The sequence below is a fragment of the Scyliorhinus canicula genome, chromosome 17, assembly GCF_902713615.1.
Source record: "Scyliorhinus canicula chromosome 17, sScyCan1.1, whole genome shotgun sequence".
Taxonomy (NCBI): domain Eukaryota; kingdom Metazoa; phylum Chordata; class Chondrichthyes; order Carcharhiniformes; family Scyliorhinidae; genus Scyliorhinus; species Scyliorhinus canicula.
Genome location: NC_052162.1, coordinates 89,737,622 through 89,765,181, shown reverse-complemented (window position 1 = coordinate 89,765,181; position 27,560 = coordinate 89,737,622). Strand labels below are relative to the sequence as shown.

The following is a 27,560-nucleotide window of genomic DNA, read 5'->3' as shown; positions in this document are numbered from 1 at the left end:
ACATTCGCCACTCTCCAATCCTCTGGTACCACCCCTGTTGACAGCGAGGACGAAAAGATCATTGCCAACGGCTCTGCAATTTCATTTCTTGCTTCCCATAGAATCCTTGGATTCCGTCAGGCCCGGGGAACTTGTCTATCCTCAAGTTTTTCAAAACGCGCAACACATCTTCCTTCCTGACAAGTATCTCCTCAAGCTTATCAGTCTGCTTCACGCTGTCCTCTCCAACAATATGGCCCCTCTCGTTTGTAAATACTGAAGAAAAATACTTGTTCAAGACCTCTCCCATCTCTTCAGACTCAATACACAATCTCCCGCTACTGTCCTTAATCGGACCTACCCTCGCTCTAGTCATTCTCATATTTCTCACATATGTGGATAGGGGGGCCTCATGGTAGCATGGTGGTTAGCATCAATGCTTCACAGCTCCAGTGGTCCCAGGTTCGATTCCCGGCTGGGTCATTGTCTGTGTGGAGTCTGCACGTCCTCCCCGTGTGTGCGTGGGTTTCCTCCGGGTGCTCCGGTTTCCTCCCACAGTCCAAAGATGTGCGGGTTAGGTGGATTGGCCATGCTAAATTGCCCGTAGTGTAAGGTTAATGGGGGGATTGTTGGGTTACGGGTATACGGGTTACGTGGGTTTAAGTAGGGTGATCATTGCTCGGCACAACATCGAGGGCCGAAGGGCCTGTTCTGTGCTGTACTGTTCTATGTTCTATGTTCTATGTTCTATGTTCTATGTGTAAAAGGCCTTGGAGTTTTCCTTGATCCTACCCGCCAAAGATTTTTCATGCCCTCTCTTAGCTCTCCTAATCCCTTTCTTCAGTTCCCTCCTGGCTATCTTGTATCCCTCCAGCGCCCTGTCTGAACCTTGTTTCTTCAGCCTTACATAAGTCTCCTTCTTCCTCTTAACAAGACATTCAACCTCTCTTGTCAACCATGGTTCCCTCACTCGACCATCTCTTCCCTGCCTGACAGGGACATACATATCAAAGACACGCAGTACCTGTTCCTTGAACAAGTTCCACATTTCATTTGTGTCCTTCCCTGACAGCCTATGTTCCCAACTTCTGCACTTCAATTCTTGTCTGACAGCATTGTATTTACCCTTCCCCCAATTATAAACCTTGCCCTGTTGCTCGCACCTATCCCTCTCCATTACTAAAGTGAAAGTCACAGAATTGTGGTCACTACCTCCAAAATGCTCCCCCACTAACAAATCTATCACCTGCCCTGGTTCATTACCAAGTACTAAATCCAATATGGCCTCCCCTCTGGTCGGACAATCTACATACTGTGTTAGAAAAACTTCCTGGACACACTGCACAAACACTACCCCATCCAAACTATTTGATCTAAAGAGTTTCCACTCAATGTTTGGGAAGTTGAAGTCGCCCATGACTACTACCCTGTGACTTCTGCACCTTTCCAAAATCTGTTTCCAAATCTGTTCCTCCACCTCTCTGCTGCTATTGGGGGGCCTATAGAAAACTCCCAACAAGGTGACTGCTCCTTTCCTATTTCTAACTTCAACCCATATTACCTCAGTAGGCACATCCCCCTCGAACTGCCTTTCTGCAGCTGTTATACTATCTCTATCCCTATCTCTAATAAAGATATCTCTAATTTAATAATCTCTAATTATCAAACATGAAGGCCACTGACCATTGGTCTGTGAGGAGGGTAAACCTCCTGCCGGCCAGATAGTGCCTCCAATGTCGCACAACTTCTACTGTGGCCCGTGCTTCCTTTTCGACCGAGGAGTGGCGGATTTCGGAAGCGTGGAGGGTACGGGAGAAGAAGGTCATGGGTCTGCCCGCTTGGTTGAGGGTGGCCGCCAGAGCTACATCGGACGCATCGCTCTCGTCTTGGAAGGGGAGTGACTCGTCGATAGCGCGCATCGTGGCCTTTGCAATATCTGTTTTGATGCGGCTAAAGGCCTGGCGGGCCTCCATCGACAGGGGAAAGGTGGTTGATTGGATGAGCTTTGTTGGCGTAATTGGGGACCCACTGAGCGTATTATGAAAAGAAGCCCAAACAGCGCTTGAGGGCTTTGAGGGAGTGGGGGAGGGGAAGCGCCATCAGGGGGTGCGTGCGTTCAGGGTCAGGGCCTATCACTCCGTTACGCACTACGTCGCCGAGGATGGCTAGACGGTTGGTGCTAAACACTCATTTATCCTTGTTATAGGTCAGATTAAGGAGTTTTGCAGTTTGAAGGAATTTTCGGAGGTTGGTGTCGTGGTCCTGCTGGTCGTGGCCGCAGATGGTGACATTATTGAGATACGGGAAGGTTGCCCGTAAACCGTATTGGTCGACTATTCGGTCTATCTCCCGTTGGTGACACCGAAGGGAACCCTTATGAAGTGATAGAGTCGGCCATCCGCTTCGAACGCAGTGTACTTTCGGTCACTCGCGCGGATGGGGAGCTGATGGTAGGCGGACTTGAGGTCCGCCGTGGAGAAGACCTTGTACTGCGCCATCCTGTTGACCAGGTCGGATATACGGGGGGATAGGGTACGCGTTCAGCTGTGTAAACATGTTGATGGTCTGACTGTAGTCTGTGACCATCCTATTTTTCTCCCCAGTCTTTACCACCAGCACTTGTGCTTGCCAGGGGCTGTTGCTAGCCTCGATGACCCCTTCCTTCAGAAGCCACTGGACTTTGGACCTGATGAAGGTCTGGTCCTGGGCACTGTACCGTCTGCTCCTGGTGGTGACGTGTTTGCAACCCGGGGTGAGGTTTGCAAACAAGGATGGGGGATCGACCTTGAGGGACGTGAGGCTGCAGACAGTAAGGGGGGGCATAGGACCGCCGACTTTGAACGTTAAGCTCTGGAGGTTGCACTGGAAATCTAACCCCAGGAGTGCTGCCGCGCAGAGGTGGGGAAGGACGAAGAGCTTGTAATTTTTAAACTCCCTCCCCTGGACCGTGAGGTCCGCAATGCAGTACCCTGTGATCTGGACCGAGTGCAAACCGAAGGCCAGAGCGATGTTTTGTTTGACTGGGTAAACAGGAAGAGCGCAGCGTCTTACCGTGGCGGGGTGGACAAAACTCTCTGTGCTCCCGGAGTCCAGCAGACAGCTTGCTCGTGGCCATTGAGAAGGATCTTCATGGTTGCCGTGGACAGCGTGCGAGGCCGCGATTGGTCCAATGTAGCTGATGCGCATTGTGGCAGGAACTCCGAGTCATCATCTGGGAAAGAGTAGTCGCCTGCGGGGTCCTCGGTACCGATCCAAGATGGCGGCGCCCGTCGGCCGCACATTGTGGTGGGTGGACAAAATGGCGGCACCCGGGGATCGCACGTGGAGTCGGGGGCTCAAAATGGCGGCGCCCAGGGATCGCACGTGGTGTTGGGGGGGGGGGGCAGCGAGGACTGCGGGCCGCACGGGGCCCCTGAGGGGAGCAGGGGGGAGGACCTGCGGTCGCTGCTCAGGACCGCAGCGACCGCTTTTGATTGACAGACGGCCGCAAAATGGCCCTTCTTGCCGCAGCCTTTACAGGTTGCGGAGCAGGTCGGGCAGCGCTGGCGGGGGTGCTTTGCCGCAGAAATAGCAGCGGGGCCCCGTGGGTTTATCGGGGCGTCCTGCGGGGGATCCGAGTCCGCGGAGGTGAGGGGGGGTCGCGTTCCACGCTGCCCAGGGGGCCGCCGCGCGGTCGGGGGAGTACGCGCGGGTGTTACGATTCGCAACGTCTAGGGAGGATGCGAGGCCCGTGCCTCCGTGAGGCTTAAGGTCTCTCTCTCTCTAAAAGTCATTAGCGGATCTGCAAAGATTGCATACCCGCAACAAAAGCGTCTCTGATCAAAAGTTTGGTGTGCTCGGCAGCAGAAACTTGTGGGCAGCCGCAGTTTCTCCCCAGAACGAGAAGGGCCCGATAAAATTTGTCTAGAGACTCACCAGTAAGTGCCGAGCGTAGACCTGGTTCACCGGCCATATGAAATGTCCTTTAAGCAAGTCCATGGCCACGTCGTAGTCTGTCGTGTCCCCTATGAGTGTGTACACGGCGGTGCCGATGCACGAGTGGAGGATGTGCAATTTCTGTTCCCTCGTCGGGACGTTTTCAGCTGTACTCAAGTAGCTTTTGAAGCAAGCCAGCCAGTGTTTAAATGCTGCAGTTGCATTTGCTGCGTGCGGGCTGAGTCGAAGACACTCCGGTTTGATGCGAAGCTCCATCCTTTAAAATCTTGTGTATTAAATTGATGCACAATCAATGGACACGAAACGTAGATAAAATCCGAACGATAGGCTTTCATACACAAGAAGTGTACCCGGCAGCAGCCGTACAGAAGAATGGCTGACTGCCGGGGAACACGGGCTCTTATACCCCGCTTCGTAGGCGGAGCTACCTACCTCTCAACCAATCGGCTGAGAGACACATGACAAACCTGGGCAGCGAGTCCTCTGCACCAACGGCAGCTCACACTTCCAGGTACCGTAATACCCCTAGTCATACTACCACACCCTCGAAGTATAGATTCTGTCCAAGGCATTTGTTTCACTGCCCAGGTGATGCAATGGGTAATGAGGTTATTTGAAATCAGCCAAAAGTTCTACATTGCATTTTATCCTCGATCCAGCGGGATAGTGGAAAGGATGAACCGCACCCTCAAAGAAATGATCCATAAGACCTTCCTAAAAAATAATCACAAAGTGCTATCCCTTATTCTAATGATGGTGCGGAACTCAGTTTCCAGTTCCACTGGGTTCACTCCCCCCCCCCCCACACCCCCCATCTTCCCCCATTCCCCCCACACCCCCACTCTCCCCCCACTCCCCCATCTCCCCCCACTCCCACCCACTCTCCCCCCCCACTCTTCCCCCCCACCCCACCCCACTCCCCCACTCCCCCCACTCCCCCCCACCTCCCCCCACTCCCACCCACTCTCCCCCCACTCTCCCCCCCCACCCTACCCCACTCCCCCCCACTCCCCCCCACTATCCCTCCTCTACCCCCCACTCTCACCCCTCTCCACACTCCGCCCCACTCCCCCCACTCTTCCCCCCACCCCACCCCACTCCCCCCCACTCCCCACCCATTCTCCCCCCCCCCACTCCCCCCCCACTCTCCCCCCCACTCTCCCCCCACTATCCCCCCTCCACCCCCACTCTCGCCCTTCCATGATGGTCGGACAAAAGCTAAACTACACCACCACGTCACCCAATAGTGAGGGGACTTTAACTGCACACAGACAGACAGATACAGATCCAGTCCCAAATCGGGGAAACTCACTGCGTAGGGTAAACAGGACCTTCCCTTGTGCAATTGGGGAGTATGGAGTGAGGCACTGCGTAGGGTAAACGGGACATCCTCTTGTGCAAGGATGAGCCTAATACAGTTTAAAGTGGTGCACAGGGTGCCTATGACTCGGGCAATAATGAGTGGGTTCTTTCAGGGAGTGTCAGATGAGTGTGAGAGGTGTGGGCGGGGGCCAGCAAATCACGCGCACATGTTTTGGGGTTGCGAAATTGTGGGAAGATTCTGGGCGGGTGTGTTTGCGGTCTGAGCCGGGATAGTGAGGGAGGAGGTGGACCCGGACCCTTTGGTGGTGATATTTGGAGTTTCAGAGAATCCAGAGGAGGAAGGCCGATGTCTTGGCCTTCGCCTCTCTGATTGCACGGCGGTGGATTGTGCTGGAGTGGCGGTCGGCATCACCACCGGGGGTAGCAGCATGGTTGGGTGACCTGTATGACTTCCTGCGATTAGAGAAGATAAAGTATGAGTTGAGGGGCTCTTCAGGGGGGGTTTGAGGAAAGGTGGGGGACGTTTGTGACCATGTTTGAGGGGCTGTTTGTCGCAGGGGAGGGGGTTGAAAAAGAGCAAAACTCTGTACAGACTATAGCTGATTGTTGGGAAGTATCTTTCCCGGGGTGTTTGTTCACTACGACCTGTTTTGATACATGTTTGTAATAAAATACATTTTAAAAAACAAAATCGGGGAAATTATCTAATGGCAAGGGAGCTGAACACCTTCAGGGAGCAGAAGGGAGCAGTGGATACTTGGAGGTTCACGCACCCAGGGGAGAAGGAATTCCCCTTTCTTTTCCTAGGTCCACGGGGTCAACTCAAGGATTGACTTCTTTGCAGTGGGGGCAGCCAGGTAACAGCTGGTCGACTCCATACTCGGGGTTGACCAGCTGTAATCCATGGCCCCAACTGTGGAACTGCTGGCTGAGAGGAAATAATTGCAAATGGATTTTGAACTACTCTCCATCGGTAAAGCAATGCACCAGCTCTGCCAGACATAGGGACATTTTACAAACATGGAGACAAAGCAGCCGCCTGGTGGGTCACCAGCTGAGAAAGCAGGCAGCCATGTGGAAAATAGCTCAGGTTAAAGTCAGAAGCGACAGGCTAGTGACTGCGCCAGAAACGGTCAACAAAGCCGTCACAACTTTCTACCGAGGGCTGGACATCTCCGATCCCCCAGAAGAAGACTTGAAGATGAAGCAGTTCCTCGAAGGACTGGTCATGCCGGTCATGGGGGAAGATAAAAGAGACAGGGCCGAGAAGCACCACTAGACCTGGGAAAAGTCATGTAGAGTATCAACTCCATGCAGACGGGGACGGCACCGGGGTCAGATGGATTCCCGGCGTACTTCTGCAAAACATTTGCCCCAGCACTGGCCCCGCACTTGCAGGAGCTGTTTGCAGACTCACTACTTAGGGGCATCCCACCATCGACATTGGCACATGTCTCAATATTGCTGATACCCAAAAAGGCCAAAGACCGAACGGAGTGCGGTCCTACAGGCCCATCTCACTATTTTAAAAAAAAATTTATAGTACCAAATTAATTTTTTCCAATTATAGGGGCTATTTAGCGTGGCCAATCCACCTAGCCAACACATCTTTGGGTTGTGGGGGCGAAACCCACACAAACACCGGGAGAATGTGCAAACTTCACACGGACAGTGACCCAGAGCCGGGATCAAACCTGGGACCTCAGTGCAGGGAGGCAGCAGTGTTAACCACTGTGCCACCGTGCTGTGCCTCATCTCGCTACATAACATAAACGCAAAGATCCTGGCCATGGCCTTGGCAAGGCAGCTGGAGAACTGCTTACCAGAGGTAGAGTGGAGAACTAGACGGGCTTTGTCAAGGGCAGGCAATTAACATCCAACATCAGGCACCTGCTGAACGTTATAATGGCCCAATCCGGGGTCACCAAGGGTGATTATCTCCCTGGACGCAGAAAAGGCCTTTGACAGAGTCGAATGGAAGTACCTCATAGAGGTACTGGACGGTTTGGGTTTGGACGAAGAATCATCTTCTGGGTGAAACTACTGTACAGCGCTCCCATGGCGAGCGTACGGATAAACACCACCAGTTAGATAGATAGAGAAATACAGCACAGAACAGGCCCTTCGGCCCACGATGTTGCGCCGAACTTTTGTCCTTGGTTAATCATAGAATTTTGGACAATTTTTTATGGCCAATCCACCCAACCTGCACATCTTTGGACTGTGGGAGGAAACCGGAGTACCCGGAGGAAACCCACGCAGTCACGGGGAGGATGTGCAGACTCCACACAGACAGTGACCCAAGTCGAAATCGAACTTGGGACCCTGGAGCTGTGAAGCAATTGTGCTATCCACAATGCTACCGTGCTGCCCTTAAGAAGAAATTAATCTACACTCCATTATTCTACCTTAATCCATGTACCTATCCAATAGCCGCTTGAAGGTCCCTAACGATTCCGACTCAACTACTTCCACAGGCAGTGCATTCCATGCCCCCACTACTCTCTGGGTAAAGAACCTACCTCTGACATCCCCTCTATATCTTCCACCATTTATCTTAAATTTATGTCGCCTTGTAATGGTGTGTTCCACCCGGGGAAAAAGTCGCTGACTGTCTACTCTATCTATTCCCCTAATCATCTTATAAACCTCTATCAAGTCGCCCCCTCATCCTTCTCCGTTCTAATGAGAAAAGGCCCAGCACCCTCAACCTTTCCTCGTATGACCTACTCTCCATTCCAGGCAACATCCTGTTAAATCTCCTTTGCACCTTTTCCAAAGCTTCCACATCCTTCCTAAAATGAGGCGACCAGAACTGCACACAGTACTCCAAATGTGGCCTGACCAAGGTTTTGTACAGCTGCATCATCACCTCATGGCTCTTAAATTCAATCCCTCTGCAAATGAACGCTAGCACACCATAGGCCTTCTTCACAGCTCTATCCACTTGAGTGGCAACTTTCAAAGATCTATGAACATAGACCCCAAGATCTCTCTGCTCCTCCACATTGCCAAGAACCCTACCGTTAACCCTGTATTCCGCATTCATATTTGTCCTTCCAAAATGGACAACCTCACACTTGTCAAGGTTAAACTCCATCTGCCACTTCTCAGCCCAGCTCTGCATTCTATCTATGTCTCTTTGAAGCCGACAACAGCCCTCCTCACTATCCACAACTCCACCAATCTTGGTATCATCTGCAAATTTACTGACCCACCCTTCAACTCCCTCATCCAAGTCGTTAATGAAAATCACAAACAGCAGAGGACCCAGAACTGATCCCTGCGGTACGCCACTGATAACTGGGCTCCAGGCTGAATATTTGCCATCCACCACCACTCTCTGTCTTCTATCGGTTAGCCAGTTTGTTATCCAACTGGCCAAATTTCCCACTATCCCATGCCTCCTTACTTTCTGCACAAGCCTACAATGGGGAACCTTATCAAATGCCTTACGAAAATCCATGTACACTACATCCACTGCTTTACCTTCATCCACATGCTTGGTCACCTCCTCAAATAAGTCAATAAGACTTGTAAGGCAAGACCTACCCCTCACAAATCCGTGCTGACTATCCCTAATCAAGCAGTGCCTTTCCAGATGCTCAGAAATCCTATCCCTCAGTACCCTTTCCATTACTTTGCCTACCACCGAAGTAAGACTAACTGGCCTGTAATTCCCAGGGTTATCCCTATTCCCTTTTTTGAACAGGGGCACGACATTCGCCACTCTCCAATCCTCTGGTACCACCCCTGTTGACAGCGAGGACGAAAAGATCATTGCCAATGGCTCTGCAATTTCATTTCTTGCTTCCCATAGAATCATTGGATATATCCTGTCAGGCCCGGGGGACTTGTCTATCATCAAGTTTTTCAAAACGCGCAACACATCTTCCTTCCTGACAAGTATCTCCTCGAGCGTATCAGTCTGCTTCACACTGTCCTCTCCAACAATATGGCCCCTCTCGTTTGTAAATACTGTACTGAAGAAAAATACTTGTTCTAGATACTTCCGGCTGCACAGAGGCACAAGACTATCTCCGCTGCTGTTTGCTTTGGCAATTACCCTCAGAGGGGCAAAGAAGTGGAGAGGTATCCAAAGGGGAGACAGAGACCATAGTCTCACTCTGTGTGGATGACATACTCCTCTACAACTCAAACCCCTGGACTATCATGGAAAAGATAATAAAACTCCTAAAGGAGTTCGGAGCCTTCTCTGGTTACAAACTGAGCAAGAATGAACTTCCCTGTGAACCCATGGGTAGAGCGACAGAGCTGGGGGGGTGACTGCCATTTAAGCAAGCCCAGACCAAATTCCGCTACCTGGGGATTCAAATAGACCATGAGTGAACACAGATCCACAGATGGGACCTGACGAGTCTGGTGAAGGGAGTCTAAAGGGACCTGCAGAGGTGGGGTCTACTTCCACTCTCCCTGGTAGGGAGTGCAGGCAATCAAAATGAACATGCTGCCCAGGCTCTTCTTCCTGTTCAGACCCCTCCCGATCTACATTCACAAGGCCTTTTTCAACACCTCATCATCCACTATAGGTCCGAACTCCCTCTCCCACTTCACCATCACCTCATCCGTCGAGTCAAAATCCTCAGGCTGAATTCATCCACAAATTCCAGGTGCTACCCTCCTCCAAACAGGCCAGCAAAAGATCCTTTCCATCAGAGACGTCAGCGGTGCCACAGGAAATGTTGGGAAGGCCTTTTGTACAAAATTTCTTATCTGGAGGTACCTGGACAGGTTTGACCCCGCATGCCCAAACCTCACCGACAATTCTTCCAACTGACAAACCGTCTCTCCACAAACACATCCTCGAATCTCTCAGGCCCTGTGCCACACCCCAAATGTGGCATCCAGTCCTGGCGGCTCAAGTAAGTGATTAGCACAATTGGGGCCATCCTCGATATGGATCCCAGCTTGAAGTGTTGCCTGAGTGTGGTGAATCACAGTCCGTGTAATTCACACATTATATATATGATGTACTGTGTCTATGTAAGCTCGGTATACGAGCAGTTGCGCGGCTCTGCCCATAGGGGGAGATGAGGAGTTTGTACTGGGCTCCACCCTTGGCTCCGCCCATGGCTCCTCCCACTAACCGGAAGTATAAAGCTTGGCAGTCGTGAGCCTGCCTGCCAGTTCATCTCGTCGCAGGCAGGCTCTGTTGTAAGACTATTAAAACCACCGTGTCGTGTGAATTGATGGTCACATCACTGAGTTGTCTCCATATCCTCAAAGTGATCAAAACCACCAGGTCTTAGTACTTTGCCGAAGAAAACGGAAGCGAGGCCGTCACCAGTGCACCCAGACTAGATCCCCTACATGACCTCGCCTGCATCGCCCATATGGAACCCGGGTCACTGCACCATCCCAGCACCTCCTCAGCAATTGCCGCCCAAAATTAATAAAGAAAATTCTACAATGCGAGGCCTCCTGACCTTTTGATGAGCTGCCCTTGCGGATCCTTGGGGTCTTGCCCACCAATTTTAAGGATGAGATCAACTTATTATCACTCCCAATAAAATATTTAGGGAGGAAGACAGGGAAACATTGAGACAAAAACAAAAATCTTGGAAGAATACTAATAGGCTGGACTCTACTCGCCAGGGTCAAGAGAAGGTTAGCCCATATCTAAAAATTAGACTTAACCTTGTCCACCAGACTCGCGTAGTTCAATTTATGGAACCGGGTCCAATCGTGGGCCACCTGGACACCCAAATACCTGAAGCTAGAGCTGGCCAAGCAAAAAGGCAACATCCCCAAATTGGCTCCCCTCCCTGGGGAATTAACCAGAAAGTACTCGCTCTTTTTCAGATTGTAACCCAAAAATGAACCAAAGCTCCTCAGTAACTCCATTATTTCACTCATAGAGGGGACCGGGTCCATAACATAAAACAGCAGCTCACCAGCATAAAGGGACACTCCTCTCCTCTTTATCCATTCCATTTACCCAAAGCCCTCAAAGCTATGGCTGGGAGCATTTGATGCAAATAGGAGGGGGAACGTCGGACTTGTCTTGTCCCCCTATTTAATTGCAAGTACCCCGAGCTCAAGGCGCTGGTCCAAACACTAGCTGAGGGGGCCTTATACAATAACTGTACTCACAAAATCAATTTTGGTACCAGACCACACCTCTTCAGAACTTCAAAAAGGTACCTCCACTCCACCCTATCAAATGCCCTTTTGGCATACAAAGACACAATTACCTCCGGCTTGGGCCCACCAACACAGCCTGTCTGATTCTCCACAATCACCTCAGGGAGACAGAGCTCCTTAACACCAAAACCTTAGCCTGTTCTTTGACATCTACATTTAACAGCGAAATAGGCCAGTATGAACAACACTCCGTGGGATCCTTATCCTTCGTTAACAAAAGGGAAATAGAAGCCTACAAGAGTGTAGCGCCAGGGAACCCCGGGACAAAGAATCATTAAGAATCATTAAACATGTCAACCAGCAATGGGACCTACTGATCAGCAAACATAGAACAGTACAGCACAGAACAAGCCCTTCGGCCCTCGATGTTGTGCCGAGCATTGTCCGAAACCAAGATCAAGCTATCCAACTCCCTGTCATTGTGGTGTGCTCCATGTGCCTAAAGTGTCTGACACCACTATCACAGCAGGCAGTCCATTCCACACCCTAACCACTCTCTGAGTAAAGAACCTACCTCGGACATCCCTCCTATATCTCCCACCCTGAACCTGACAGTTATGCCCCCTTGTAACAGCTACATCAATTTGATGTTTTGTTAAACAGAGTTCAGAGTGTGAGGCCTAGCCAGCAACACCCATATACCATGGACAAATAAGAAAAAGAAAATATCCTTTATTATCTCTATAAATTTTGCTATCAGAGGTAATGTTTGTGTTGTATCTTTCAGTCGTGTTATTGAGTTATGAAACATTACTCAACTTGGCAGATGCAGACAGTGGATCAAGGGGTAATGTTTTCATTTAAAAAAAAGCTATACAGGCTATTTATTTTTAGTCCGGGAGAGAATAGATAGATGATCAATGCATAATTCCTGCTGTGGCGTTACAATGAAAGTGATAAAATGGGAGAGTAAATTGTATAGTTTCAGACAACAGGCCAGGAGATCACAATACGCGTTTATCTGTTGCTCCGTTCTGTGCACTTTTTAATTCCTTCATGAGAAGTGTCCTTAATCGCCCTTCAGAAGGCAGTAAGCTGGCTTCTTGAACGTCTTGTGGAATTCCACAGGGAACCCATCAGGCCCAGGAGCTTCACTTGTTTGCATCCTCCCAATACCTATCAAGATCTCCTCAGAGCCTAACAGGACCTTCAACTCTTCCCGCCTCTCGTCTCCCACCACAGAAAACTCCAGCCCATCTAAAAATGTCCGCCCTGTACAACTCCTCATAATAAGCCCTAAACGCCTTGTTTATCTTACCCGGCTCCAACATCACATCCCCTGTCCCAGTCCGTATCTTCAATATTTTTCGAGACCCGGCCTGCCTTTGTAGCTAACATTTGACTCGCCTTCTCCCCATAATTGTACTGCACCCCCCCACCCCCCACCCCCACCTTGCCTACGCAGCTGTCCTACCGTCCTCCCCGTCGTCAACCTATCGAATTGCTTCTGCAACCTTTTCCTGCTTGCCAATCCCCCCACCCCGTTGTGGGCACCCTCGTGTACACCCTATTTACCTCAACTATTTCATTCATTAACCATTCATATCCCTCCCTCCTTTCCCTATCCGCATGTGCCTTGAGTGAGATAATCTCCCCTCAGACCATCACTTTTAGTGCTTCCCAAAATGTGGCTGTCGAGATCTCCCCATTTTGGTTCAGTTCTACATAATCTTTATCGCGAAACCTTCTATTCGCCAACAACCCCTCACCACTTTGTATGCTTTTTCTTTATCTTTTATGCCAGTGTTCTTCAAACTCGGGCTGTTAATAACGCCGGCTGCAAGCACCTTTAAAATGGCCGCAAACAGGTAAAAAAAATTTGACCGCATTGCACATGCGCGCCGATCATCATTAATGTATATCGTGAAAAATTGTGGTCCCAGCACAGACCCCTGAGGCACACCACTAGTCACCGGTGCCATCATGAAAAAGACCCCTTTGTCCCCACTCTCTGCCTTCTGCCAGTCAGTCAATCCTCTATCCATGCCAGCATCTTACCCTTAACACATGGGCTCCTAACTTATTTAACAGTCTTCTATGCAGCACCTTGTCAAAGGCTTTTAGGAAATCTAAATAAATCACGTCCACTAGTTCTCCTTTGTCTAACTTCCTTGTTACCTCCTCAAAGAACTCTTAATAGATTTGTCAGACATGACCTCCCTTTGACAAAGCCGTGTTGACTCAATCCTATTTTACCATGCACTTCCAAGTACTTTGTGATCTCATCTTTAATAACTGACTCTAAAATCTTACCAATAAACGAAGTCAGGCTAACCGGCCTATAATTTCCAGTCTTCTGCCTCCCTCCCTTCTTAAACAGTGGTGTTATATTAGCCACTTTCCCAGTCCTCTGGGACCCTTCTTGCATCCAGTGATTCCTGAAAGATCATCACCAATGCCTCCACAATTTCCTCAGCTATCTCTTTTAGGACCCTGGGGTGTAATCGTGGGGTGGGGTCTCAGTGTGAGGGGTCTCAAATGTGAGGATGGGGGTCTCAGTGTGAGGGTGAGGGATCGCGTGGTGGGGTCTCGGTGTTAGGGGTCTCAAATATCAGGATGGGGGTCTCAGTGTGAGGGTGTTGGGTCTCGGGGTGGGGGTCTCAGTGTGAGGGTCAGTGTGAGGGTCACTCCCTCCCTCCCCGGATGTGCGCTGTTGGAGGGGTTTGTTTGAAGCGGTGAAGCTGCAGCGGGCTGTGTGAGATGGAGCGGGGAAGCTGCCTGGGGAGTAGGGCCGGGGCTCCGGCTACAGTTTGTGGTGAGTGAAACCTCGGTGCTGAATTGTTTCGGGTTTGTCCTGGCTCGGGGGCGCCTCATCCCGGGGTCGCGCTGCCTAGCGACAGGCGGCCCCCCAGCTCCCCCACCCCTGCCTCAAACACACCAGCCTCTCGGCGGGGCTGCTCCCCCTCTCTGCCGGATCAGCCGTCCAGCCCGGGTGGAATTAAGGACCACCCCAGCCCCAGTGTGCCCCCTCACCCCACCCCGTGTGGCCCCCTCACCCCACCCCGTGTGGCCCCTCACCCCACCCACCCAACCCCCAGTGTGCCCCCTCACCCCACCCCGTGTGCCCCCTCACCTCAGCCACCCAACCCCCAGTGTGCCCCCTCTCCCCCCACCCGCATCCTGACCTCCCCCATCCCAAGCCTGCCCTCTCTCCCACCATCCTCAGTGTTCCCCCTCCCCCAGTTTGCCGTGTGCCCCACCCCACTCTGTCCTCTCTCCCCCCCCCCCCCCCCCCCCCCCGGTGCCCATTCCGATGCCAGGCTCCCTCCCTCTCTCTCTCTGTGACTCCGGCCCCACCCAAGCCACGATTTCTTTTCTAGACGGTCGCACCTTTCTATTTTGCAAGGTCGGGAACTTTGGACAGATAGACACTCCATACGTTCCGACACCGGAAGGCTTCACCTTCATCCAACAGGTTCCATTGGAGGAGCGTGTACGAGGGCCAAAGGGACCCAAAACCATTTCCTCTATTTTTGTCAGCAGCAAACAAGGCAAGACAAAATGGTGGGTCGCTCAGGTCGGCTGGCGTGGGTCGCGAAGGTTGGCCTGTGTGGGCCACGAAGGTTGGCCGGTTGGTAAAAACGGGTCCCTGGAAAAAAAGTTTGAAGAACACTGTTTTATGCTATCCTTGACATCCCTCGTCATCCACGGATGCATGGTCCTCCCCTTAGCATGTTTTCTCCTCCTTGGGATGAATTTCTGTTGTACCCCCCTAATAAGTCCCTAAATCACCTGCCATTGCTGTTCCACTGTCTTCCCTGCTCGGCTCCTTTTCCAATCAACTCTGGCCAGCTCCTTCCTCATGTCTTTGTAGTTACCCTTATTTAATTGTAATACTGTTACATCTGATTGCAGCTTCTCCCTCTCAAACTGCAGGGTAAATTCTATCATATTGTGGTCACTGCTCCCTCAGGGTTCCTTCACCTTAAGTTCCCGAATCAAGTCTGCCTCATTACACATCACCAAATCCAGAATTGCTTGTTCCCTAGTAGGCTCGGTCACAAGCTTCTCCAAAAAACCCATCTCTTAGACATTCCACAAATTCCTTTTCTTGGGATCCTCTACTAACCTGATTTTCTCAGTCCATCTGCATATTGAAGTCTCCCATGATTATTTTAACTTTGCCTTCTTCACATGCCTTTTTTATCTCCCGATTTATTTTCTGCCCCACATCCCGATTACTGCTAGGGGGCCTGTACATAACTCACATCAGGATCTTTTTACCTTTGCGATTCCTCAACTCGATCCACACATATTCTATGCCTTCTGATCCTACATCGCTCCTTGCTATCAATTTAACTTCATTCCTTACTAACAATGCAACCCCTGCCCCTTTACCCATCAGCCTGTTCTTTCAATAGGACATATATGCTTGGATATTTCGATCCCAGCCCTGATCACCTTGCAGCCACATTTCTGTGATGCCCACATCGTATAGGCCAATTGCACTGTGCGCAACATGCTCATTTACCTTGTTCCGTATACGGAGCGCATTTAGGTACAATACCCTCAATCCTGCATCGACCACCTCCTCTTTCACTCTCCTCAGTCCCTGTACCCTATACTGTGGCCCTTTTTGATTTTTGACTATGGCTTCTCTGCCTTACACTTTCCCCCTTACTGCTTTATGTTTCTGGCCCCATTTTACGTCCCTCCGACTTCCTGCATCGGTTCCCATCCCCCTGCCACATTAGTTTAAACCCTCCCCAACAGCACTAGCAAACCAGCCCTGCCCACCTCCCCCAGAACCGGTTCCAATGCCCCAGGAATTTGAATCCCTCCCTTTTGCACCGTCGCTCACCTGTTCCATCTGGGGTTTTCCAACTTGCACGGACCCTTCCCCCTCCACCATCTTCCCACTAGTTGCTGCACCACAGGTCCCTTCCAACACCGTGGCCAGATCTTTCACCTTCTTGGGCTAGTGGGCCGATGAATGGCAGACATACCATTCGCGGGTGGAGCTTTTCCTCTGACCTTAAGTGTCAAAGTTACACCCGATTTCGGGTAAAAAGAGCTAATTTCTACCTTCATAGGGGTAGAATTTGTTACCGAGTCATAGAATTTACAGTGCAGAAAGAGGCCATTCAGCCCATCGAGTCTGCACCGGCCCTTGAAAAGAGGACCCTACCCACCCTATCCCCGTAACCCCACCCCACCTTTCTGAACATTAAGGGCAATTTAACATGACCAATCCACCTAACCTGCACATCTTTGGACCGTGGGAGAAAACCGGAGCACCTGGAGGAAACCCGCAGAGACATGGGAAGAACGTGCAGACTCCGCACACACAGTGCCCCAAACCAGGAATTGAATCTGGGACACTGGATCTGTGAAGCAACTGTGCTAACCAGTGCTCCAGTGCTGCCCACAGTCATAGATGTTTACAGCATGGAAACAGGCCCATCGACCTAGCCTGTCCATGCTGCCCAGTTTCTATCACTACGCTAGTCCCACTTGCTGCATGTGACCTATATCCCTCTATACCCATTCTGCCCATGTAACTGTCTGCTTCTTGAAGGAAAAGAATCGTACCCGCCTCAACCACTGCCTCTGGCATCCCATTCCGGATGCTCACCACCGTGTGTGTGAAACAATTGCCCTCTGGCCTCTTTTGTATCTCTCCCCTCTCACCTTAAACCCATGCCCTCTAGTTCTAGACTCCTCTACCCTTGGGAAAGATGTCGACTATCTACCTTATCTATGCTGATTATTTTATAGACCACCCCTAAGCCTCCTACGCTCCAGGGAAACAAGTCCCAACCTATCCAGCCTCTCCTTCTAACTCAGACCATCAAGTCCTGGTAGCATCCTCGTAAATCTCTTCTGCACTCTTTCTAGTTTAACAATATTTTTCCTATAATATGGTGACCAGAACTGAACACAGTATTCCATGTGTGGTCTTACCAATGTCTTGTATCTGAGTATCTGGAACGAGCTGCCAGAGGCAGTGGTTGAGGTGGGTACAATATTTTCCTTTAAAACTTCAACAAGACGTCCCAATTCCTGTATTCAATATTCTGACCAATAAAACCGAGCATGCTGAATGCCTTCTTCACCACCCTGTCCACCTGCGACTCCACCTTCAAGGAGCTATGAACCTATACCCCTAGATCTTTGTTCTGCAAATCTCCCCAACTCCCTACCATTAACTGAATAGGTCCTGTTCTGATTTGATCTACTAAAAGGCATCACCTCACATTTATCCAAATTCAACACCATCTGCCATTCATCGGCCCACTGGCCCAATTGGCCAAGATCTTGTTGCAATCTTATATAATCTTTTCACTATCCACTACGCCACCAATCTTGGTGTCATCTGCAAACTTATGAACCATGCCTCCTACATTATCATCCAAATCATTAATATATATATGTAACAAACAGCGGACCCAGCACCGATCCCCGAGGTACACCACTGGTCACAGGCCTCCAGTTTGAAAAACAACCCTCCACAACCACGCTTTGGTTGCCGTCAACTGCACAGTCCTCATCTACTTTCTTGGCTACCCCTTCAAAAAAACTCAATCAAATTGGTGAGACATGACTTTCCCCTTACAAAGCCATGCTGACTTTCCCTAATTAACCCTTTGCCTGTCTAAATGTCTGTAGTTCCTGTCCCTCAGAATACCTTCTAACAATTTACCCACTCCAGAAGTAAGGCTAACCAGTCTGTAGTTCCCAGGCTTATCCCTACAGTCTTTCTTAAACAAGGGCACATTTTTTACCCACCAATCTTCAGGCACCTCTCCTGTGGCTGCCAATGATTCAAACATCTCAGCTGGGGACCGGCAATTTCCTCCCTAGCCTCCCACAACGTCCTGGGATACATTTCATCAGGCCCTGGGGATTTATCTATCTTGGTGCGCTTTAGTACCTCCAGCACATCCTTCTCTGTAATATGTACACCCCTTAAGACACTACTTCTAATTTCCCCAAGTTCCCTGACATTTCATGCCTTTCTCAACAGTAACTACTGATGAAAAATATTTATTTAGGACCTCTGCCATCCATAGCTGACCTTGTTGATACTTATGAGGCTCGACCCTCTCCCTAGTCACCCTTTATGTATTTGTAAAAGCTCTTTGGATTTTCCTTTGCCTTATCTGCCAAGACAGTCTCATGTCTCCTTTTTGCCCTCCTGATTTCTCTTAATTCTATTCCGACAAGCCCTATAATCTTCCAGGGATCCACTTGATCCCAGCTGCCTATGCATGTCATATGCCTCCTTCCTTTTGACCTTGGCCTCAATATCCCAAGTCTACCAAAAGAAACCCTGGGACCTAGACAAAATGGACCATAAAACAAGTCTCCGGGTGGGACCTACACAACCTCCTCCTACATATCCACACTGGAAGTCCCAGATATTGAGAAATAATAAGTGCTACCCTGATCTCTTTGCCGAATGTATTACACAATCGCGGTGTGCTACGTGGGATTCCTCGCCTTGGAATGGGCACGAGGATACTGATCTACAGAACGACTCCCGACCAATGAATCAGACTAATATACTCCGGATACATGTGGTTTACCGCATCAGACGCGAGAGTGTGAGGAAGCTCGTCTGCTGGAAAAAGGAACGGATACGGCGCCTGGATGTAGAAACTGTGATTCGGCACCACAAAGAGGATGTTAAGGACTCTTGCATCGGAATTATTTTTTTTGTTTGTTTTGTTGTTTGGTGTATTTATCTTTGTATTTATTATATTTTCAACCATTTCATTTTGTATATTAGCAGTTTAATTTTGTATTTTATTTACGATGTCTAGGAAACGTATGTATGTTGGGTTAGGGAGTCGGATTGTTTGCTTAAAGTTCTGATACTTGCCCATCACGGTAGTTTGGTTAGAGTTGTGTGATCCAGTTCACTGATGCACACTGGATCAAGAGGAGGTACTGTGGTATAATGGACAACTGCCTGAATTTCAGGGCAGCACGGTAGCAGTGGTTAGCATAGTTGCTTCACATACACCAAGCAGAAACAGTCAGGACAAGTCTGGGCCTGCCCTATAAACAGGACATTAGGAGATAATCAGTCCCACTCAATAGATCAATTGTTATGGATTGTTCAGATGAAGCTAGACTTTTTGGTACCCAGATTCCCCACCATTACGATACATTAAGGTTACATGCGGACAATATATCTGGTGATGGACCCCTGGGGGTGTGTTCCTGGTGTCCTGCAGAGTTGCAACTCCATTGAGTGCTGTGACCCCTGCCCAAGACCTCATTGGCTGAGGCCCAGAGAACATTCTGGAAAGGTGCGAAGACGGGTATAGGAATCGACTAGCAGGACCCCCCCCCCCCCCCCCCCCCCCCCCCCCCCCCAAGTGAAGACTCGGCATAGAAGCAACAGACGATTCGACAGCAGACCAGAGGGTGGAAGCAGTGTGAGACTCACCCATGGAAGCCCTGAGCCAACCGAGACTCGGAGAATTGGATTACAGCTCAATTGAAGAATCTTGGGATTAGTATAGTTGGGATAACTTAAAGAGAGTAACCGTTTTACTGCGTTTGATAAAAAAAATTGGTTGAATTGTAAACTTGTATTTGTCCTACGTTCAACTTGTAAAGAAGTACATAGGATAAAACATTTGAATAATAACTTTTATACAAAAACTGAGGGGCCAGGCAGTCTGCAGAACACTAGCAACATCACAGTTGCAGAATAAAGACCCTATCATCTTGCCCTTTCAAGGTCTGTTAGGCCTCAAGCCTTTTAAAAGCCTCCTCCACAAACGGTTTTGAATAGTTCACCTATAAGAAATTAGTCCTCCAGTCACAACAACCATCAGGGCTTGACTACAGACCATTACTGTGAAGGAACGCTGCAGGTAATCTGGGGTTGACACTAGCCATATGAACTGGCCAGAACTTCGATTCCAGAGTGGGAACAGGTCCCTCCTTCATGAGGCTATCAAAGACATGAAAACTGTTAACTATTCTGTTTTTAACACTAGTAGAAGTGCACTAACTTTCTTTGTTGGGTCCATGGTATGTGATTTACATAGCGATAGACATTTCTGAGTACGTGAATAAGTAATACTGCTCAAATCCATGAACGTCTGCTGCTGATGACTTTTAAATTGACCACACGTCAATGGGGGTTTGGAACACTCATCAGCCTGATCAAAATTAAACTAAACCGATTACGGACAAAAGGGAATTGGGGAGGGGGGGGGGTTTCAGACTCTCTCTCCCCTGCCCGTAACACTTTTTTGCATCAGAAGCATGCCCAAACAGGTAGTGAAAAGATGCATGTAAAGTGAAAGGCCAGAATGCTTGCATCATGTATTTACATAATTATAACTTTGAAAATGACAAATTCTTCCACGGTAAATACAGGCATCTGTAACATGTGATAGATTAAAATGGGAAAATAGCAGTAAATTTCCCACTCTAAGCTGCCACTGTTGTTGTGTTGACGCGAAGGGGAAAAGAATGGAGACCCTCCCTGGTCAAATCATCATGACAAGGCCACCTGCCCTCCTTTTCCCGTACCAGCCTCCCCGGACAGGCGCCGGAATGTGGCAACTAGGGGCTTTTCACAGTAACTTCATTGAAGCCTACTCGTGACAATAAGCGATGTTCATTTCATTTTGGTCGTAGGTGGTGCATACCCAAAGTCAGGGAGAGATCATGGGCCTTGGTGCTTCTTCTCTTTCCAGGCCCCTTATTCCCATCCACACCACCATAATCCTCTGCCTCGTACCCTGGAAGTGCCCAGAATTGGAAACCATAGTCACAGCGGCTTATAACTGTTTTATGTAGGTTTAACAAAACTTCCTGACTTTTGTTTGCTATGCCTCGATTTATAAAACCCATTGAAAGCTCAGATTTCAATATAATTATACTTTACAACCACAGCTTTGTCAGAAGATTATGTACAGCTTGAACATTCATATTATGAAAACAGCTCGGCTTCTTTGAACCTGGCCTGATGAAATTTCTAGACAGCAACATCCAAAAGACTTGAGACTCACAAGCATCACAAACAACAATCTCATGTACAAATGAGAGTACCTTGAACTAACAGTGACATAGTCTATTGGCATATGACATCAGGTTTCACTTCCAGGTTTAAAAATAGAAAATTCTTCCTGTAAATTAGCACCAGCCAATTCACCTGCAATAAATGTGCTATTTTGAATCTGCACAACTTGGATTTAACAGAAACATTATTACACTTTGCACTAAGTGATAAATATTTTCCAATAATGTGCTATTTCCATCTGCACAACTGGGGTTTAACAAAAAAGTAAACTTTGCACGAAGTGATAAATATTTTCTCGTTTTAAATTGCAACTAACCACGCTTACAAATACCCAACATGGAGCATAAAATAGGAGAGCAAAGTACTACAGATTCTGGAAATCTAAAATATAAACAAAAAATGTTGGAAATACTTGGCAATCTAGGCAGCATCTGTGGAGAGAGAAACAGTCTGCATTACTTCCGACGAAGAGTCATTGACCTCTCCTGCCCTCAGCATAAATACTGCCAAATGCACTGAGCATTTCCAACTGGAGCAAAAAAAAACAAAAAGCAATCAGACTTCTTTAGTCTTTCATTCCCCATCAGCAAGAAACCCAGCAGCATCTGCCTGAGATCTGGTTTGGCAGAATATTAAACACAAATTTTTTAAAAGATGAACAAAAAATGGTGAGCAAAAAATATGTCAAAGCAATAAGTTGAAAATCAAAAAAGAGTAATTAGTAAAAATGACCATTAAAAAGTAGCGAGCAGAACTAAATAAAACCTTTTTGTTTAAGAAGCAAGACAGACAGACTTGGCCCCCAAGTTCTGGTCATGTAGGAGGGAACCAGTGCTGAACTAAGGAGCTGATTTAACTAACACCAACCTTGCCTTTGCCTCTGGCGACACACACTTCGCACTAACGTCAGCAAAATTCATACCAAATTGGGGGTCAGAACAGGGCTCCCTTTCAACCTGAGGTCTCCTCTTCTCCCAATCCTGTGTGTGGATGAGATTTTTGGGTGTGGGGGGTGTGGAGAGAGAATCCTGACACCAACCTGCTGACTGCATGCATTGGGGTTCATACACACACACACACACACACAAACGGACACTCCTTTAATCACACCCCATCAAGCCTGGGAGGCTTGACGATTAGAGTGGCAGAGGAGTTTGAGATGGCTGTGAATGTGGCACGATGCGCTTCCCCCCTCTGCCCTATCATTCCCGCTGCCCCACGCCTCACTGTTTCTGCAACCGCTGCTCACCAGCGCACTCTGCCACCTTAGTGGGAGAATGAATCGTCTTTCCTTTAGTGGGATGGTGCCTGCGCAGGAGAGCAAACGTGCAGCCAAACGTGGATTACATCACTCAGAATGGACCCTGGCTGTCCAAACAAATGGCTGCACAGACTTGGGTTTTCGCTCTCGGAGGATCAGATCTGGAGAGCTGAAAAACTGTGCTGGAAACCTGTTCAAGACTGGAGCACCCACTGCGGCTTGTATGCAATCGTATTGAGGCAGGAGGTCTTCACTGTGGTAAAACTATTTGGTAAAACCTTTTAAGTCAAAAAGTTACACTTTAATACAAAAAAATCAACATCATCAAGAAAGGAGCCACAAAACTTTATTTAAATGTTGTGATAATTACAGAAAATGAACAGAGATGCTTGTGGGTCACAAAACAAAACAAAAATACTGGCCCTGCAGCTCTTCATCTGTGTAAATAAAAAACCACAACACTTGTATTGAAGCAAAAGCAAAACCAGGTCGGGGCGCAGAAGTGAATTCTTTACATTGGCAAGAACAACAATTACACAGATTATTTCTAATTGATCACCATTTTCAGATCTGAATCACATTCCCATTTTAAACATGAGTTGCAGTTATCCAAATACAAAAGCAAATATTTATTCCATCTATAAAACAAATGGAAGAGAGTAACAAAGGGGCAAAACAAAGTACAAAAAATGCTGCATCATCCTTTATGTACATAATAGCGCAAAGGCAAAGCTAATGAATTGTCAGCGCTTGTTCTTCTTTGACTTTTTGTGAGACCGGTGAGGAGTCCTTGAACGTGACCTCGACCGCCTTGATTTCTTCGGAGAACCTGAATGAGAGTGCTTCGACTTTTTAGGTGATTTAGATCTGGACCAAGATCTATCAAAACAATTGGGTTAAATAAATGAAAGCATAAATAATTCCAAAAGAAGATTTAATCTGAAATTAGAAGCCTGTATATTGATGGACACATTTGAAAACTATTTTGGTGTATATTTCCACTAGTTAACGTACATGCTAAGTAAATTCCATATACTTAGTGGTAGGTCAACCAACCAATTGTATAATGCACCTTTTCAAATTTTCTTCATTGATAGATGTACCCACCTTTTTTTTCGTTTGCTGCTCTGTCTTGGGGAATCTCTATATGCAGGGGATGGAGACCTCGACAAGGTATTTTCTTTTAGCTGGGACCTCTCAGACCAAGGAGAGACGGATATTTCACATCTGATGCTTCTTGAGGGACTTGGGGAGCTTGTACACCTTTTTCTGAAACACAATGTAAATATTAAGTATTTTCAAATAGACTAGTTAAAACTTATCACAACATCATGGCTTAACTTATTTATCTTATTTTTAAAAATGAATTTGCAGTACCCAATTATTTTATTTCCAATTAAGGGGCAATTTAGCATGGCCAATGCACCTACCCTGCACATCATTGGGTTCTGAGGGTGAGACCCACGCAGACACAGGGAGAATGTGCAAACTCCACACGGACAGTGACTCGAGGCCAGGATTGAATCCGGGTCTTCTGCAGCAAGGCAGCAGTGCTAATTACTGTGCCACAGTGCTGCCCTAAACTTATTTTTTCTGAAGTTTATGACATATGTGAATGTTCAGTAACGCTTTATTTTCTACTAGCAAGATTAATGCGATTTCAAACAAACCTCTTTCTATGTTATTTCCTGAGCTGTGGAGAAGCTTACTGGGCTAATGCTTCCCCACTCACCCTGCTTTTATTGAAAAGCTTAAATGCTTGGTTTAAGAGTCAAACAGTTCTGAATCACAAACTACTAATGTATGACTTCACCAATCGAACAATGTCCATGTTATAGTTGCAGTAATCAAGTGTAGGTCACATCTGTGCGGACATATGAACATACATTCGTACTCCTTAGGAGCAGGAGGCAGCCATTCAGCCACTTGAGCCTGCTCCAAATGATAGCCTCAACACATTTCTGATTACCCCCAAAAATCTTTCACCCATTGCTTAACAGAAATCCATCTATCTCTGCCTTAAAAATATTTTAAAACTCTTTGCCCACTGCCTTTTGAGGAAGAGTTCCAAAAACTCATGACCCTCAAAGAAGAAAATTCTCCTCAACTTTGTCTTCAATGGGCAAACCCTTATGTGTAAACAGTGACCCCTAATTCTAGATTATTTCACAAGGAGAAACTTTCTTTCTGCATCCATCCTATCAAGACCCATCAGGAGCTTGTATGTTCCTGTATTATGCTTCAAAACGCCTGCAGTTACAAACCTAGCTCATTCAACTTTTACTCGTTAGACAACCCATCCATTCCAGTTATTAGTATGGTAACGGTTCTCTGAACTGCTTCCAATGCATTTACATCCTTCCCTACATACGAAGACTAGTACACAGTACTCCAGGACACAATGCTTATATAATGACATGAGGTAGGATAGTTGTTGTGCCCATCAATTGCCAGAAGTCTTGATCAGAAGTTGCATTCTTTAATTGAGACAAAGGAGAGTTTATTTTACCCAGCCTAGTGGGGCAAGCACTTCTGCCAAAGACAGACATGGATTCCAATAGTTAAGAATTTTAATACCTATATATTAACTTTATGCTTACCAGAAACTAAATTGAGACTGCCCAACTTTCTTCACAGAACATCTTACAACAGAAGACAACAGAATAGCAGGAGGCAGCAAACGTTATCCTATTCAGTCTAAATACCAGTTCAGGTTCCACAGGTGAAAGAACAATGTCCAAATTAGTGAGCGATTCACACTTCGGTCTGAATGTTAAGTCATGTAAGAAAATTGAAATGTTCACACTGACATTTTTAATGCAAGACAAAGCCTCATCATAAGAACCAAATCCAGACTGACTGTAATTTCACTGCAGCAGCTCAACAAGAATATGGATAGGGTTAATAGTACATATTTTTCATGGAACTTGCTCCATGGGCCAAAAGGTAAGAACACCATAAAACTGCCTTGATAACTTGACTAAAGTAATGTGAAAAACTGAGGTGTTGAAAGACAAGGGCCATTGACGAATATAGCTACAGGATTACGGGCAGCTTCTGAAATTTGGTGAAGATGGTTTGTGAATGATTTCAATTCCAGTTGAGTACCGGCCCAACACCAGAATTCCAGTGGTTTCCTCCACTTTACTATTTCCTATATTTATTTACCTGGAGGGTGACAAGGAATTCCCTTTTTCCTTGTGCTTCTCTTTAGTCCGTGCTCGATCTTTACCGCGCTCTTTTTCCTTGTTCTTCATCTTGTTCTTGTCTTTATCTTTGCTCTTGACTTTATCCCGATCTCGATCTTTGCTCCGCTCTTCAGTTCTATCTTTTTCCTTTTTATCTTTCTCTTTGCTTGTATCTTTTATTTTCTCAGGTTCCCCAAGTTCTTTTTCTAATTCTTTATCCTGGTCTTTTTCCTTTTCCTACAGAAAGAAAAAGTTTCTTTTGCCATCATATTTATGTAAATATTTAGGCTTTATCTAAAATGTAAACTATGAACTGCAATAACTTCCTTTTCAGGTCAAATTTTATATTAAGAAAATCATGCAAAGCTTGATATTTTTTTTAACATCAGGGAAACGGCAGGAACAATTGCTTTTACACTTTGTCTCTGCCCTCTATCCTCGAGTCATTTATACTTCCTCATACCTTTACGATGTTACAATTGATTTACTGTGCAGAAAGCCAGTTGCTGATTCTGTGCTCAACCTCAGGAAACCAGCCAGCTACAGTTAACTGTCTTACCTTTTGTAATAGTTTACTTCTATAATGCTCAACCTGCTGTTGAAAAGTCATTCCCGATTTCTTAGTCCTTTTACCCGATTCCAATTCATCTTGAAATTTCATTACTTTTAGCTAACAAGAAAGAAATGAAAAGCTATCAATTTAAAACAAATTTGTCATTAAAAAAAAAGGAAAACAAGTTTGTTTGTGGATCAAGCAGAATAAATTTTATATGCTGAGACTGGAAAATGTCGATGTTCAGAAGAAACTGGGCGTCATAGATCACTACATTGCAGGAGGCAGCCATTCGGCCCATCAGCGCAGACACTTCAAACGAGCACATTCACGAGTGTCCACGCCACCCTATTCCTGCAATCCCATAACCTAACCTGCACATCACTGGACATTAAGGGGCAATCCACCCAACCGCACATCTTTTGGACTGTGGGAAGAAACCAGAGCACCCGCAGGAAACCCGCGCAGACACGGGGAGAATGTACAAACTACACACAGACAGTCACCCGAGGCCAGAATTGAACCTGGGTCCCTGGCTGTGAGGCAGAAGTGCTAACCACTGTGCCACCCCAAACAAAAATACATCATTAAACATGAATCAAACTAAGTTAACCTGCAGACACAGTGAATAATTAGATGCGGCTAGTCTTTCTTATAAGAGTGTTGGAGTAAAAGAGGCAAGATGTCTTACTACAATTACATAGGGCTTTGGGGAGATCACTCCTGGAACAATGTGTAGAGTTCTGGTCTCGTTAGCCTAGGGAGGATATACTTTCCCTAGTGGGAGTTTAACAAAGGTTCACTAGACTGATTCCTGGACACGGTGATTATACTATGAGAGAAAGAGTAGAATTGGCCTATATTCCATAAAACCTCGAAGAATGAGAGGTTATCTCATATGAAAACTGTACGCATCTTCAGGAGATTGATGGTGTAGGTGCTGACTGGGATGTGGGCATCGCTGGTTAGACCAGCAGTTACTGCACTTCAGTTGCCTAGTTGCCCTTCAGAAGGTGGTGGCGAATTGCCTTCTTGAACCTCTGCAGTTCCTGACGGGAAGATACACCCACATTGCTGTCAGGGAGACAGTTCCAGGATTTTGACCCAGCGACAGTGAAGGAACAGCAATATATTTCCAACTCGGGGTGATAAGTTACTTGGAGG

At 47.5% G+C, this 27,560-nt stretch overlaps 1 protein-coding gene across 3 annotated transcripts in view; it reads right to left on the bottom strand.

Moving 5' to 3' along the window:
* Positions 1–22,983: 22,983 nt before the first annotated feature.
* Positions 22,984–27,560, bottom strand: part of LOC119952451 (U2 snRNP-associated SURP motif-containing protein-like) — a 59,371-nt gene continuing 54,794 nt past the window's right edge. For 2 of the 3 annotated variants that reach the window (XM_038776218.1, XM_038776220.1), the window contains 4 exons: positions 26,403–26,513; positions 25,824–26,080; positions 23,763–23,924; positions 22,984–23,534 (listed from right to left, as the gene is read on the bottom strand). In XM_038776218.1, coding sequence (XP_038632146.1) covers positions 23,399–23,534; positions 23,763–23,924; positions 25,824–26,080; positions 26,403–26,513 — 666 coding nt within the window. In that variant the 3' untranslated portion in view covers positions 22,984–23,398. The remainder of the gene's footprint in view (positions 23,535–23,762; positions 23,925–25,823; positions 26,081–26,402; positions 26,514–27,560) is intronic. The other variant, XM_038776219.1, reaches the window with a different exon arrangement.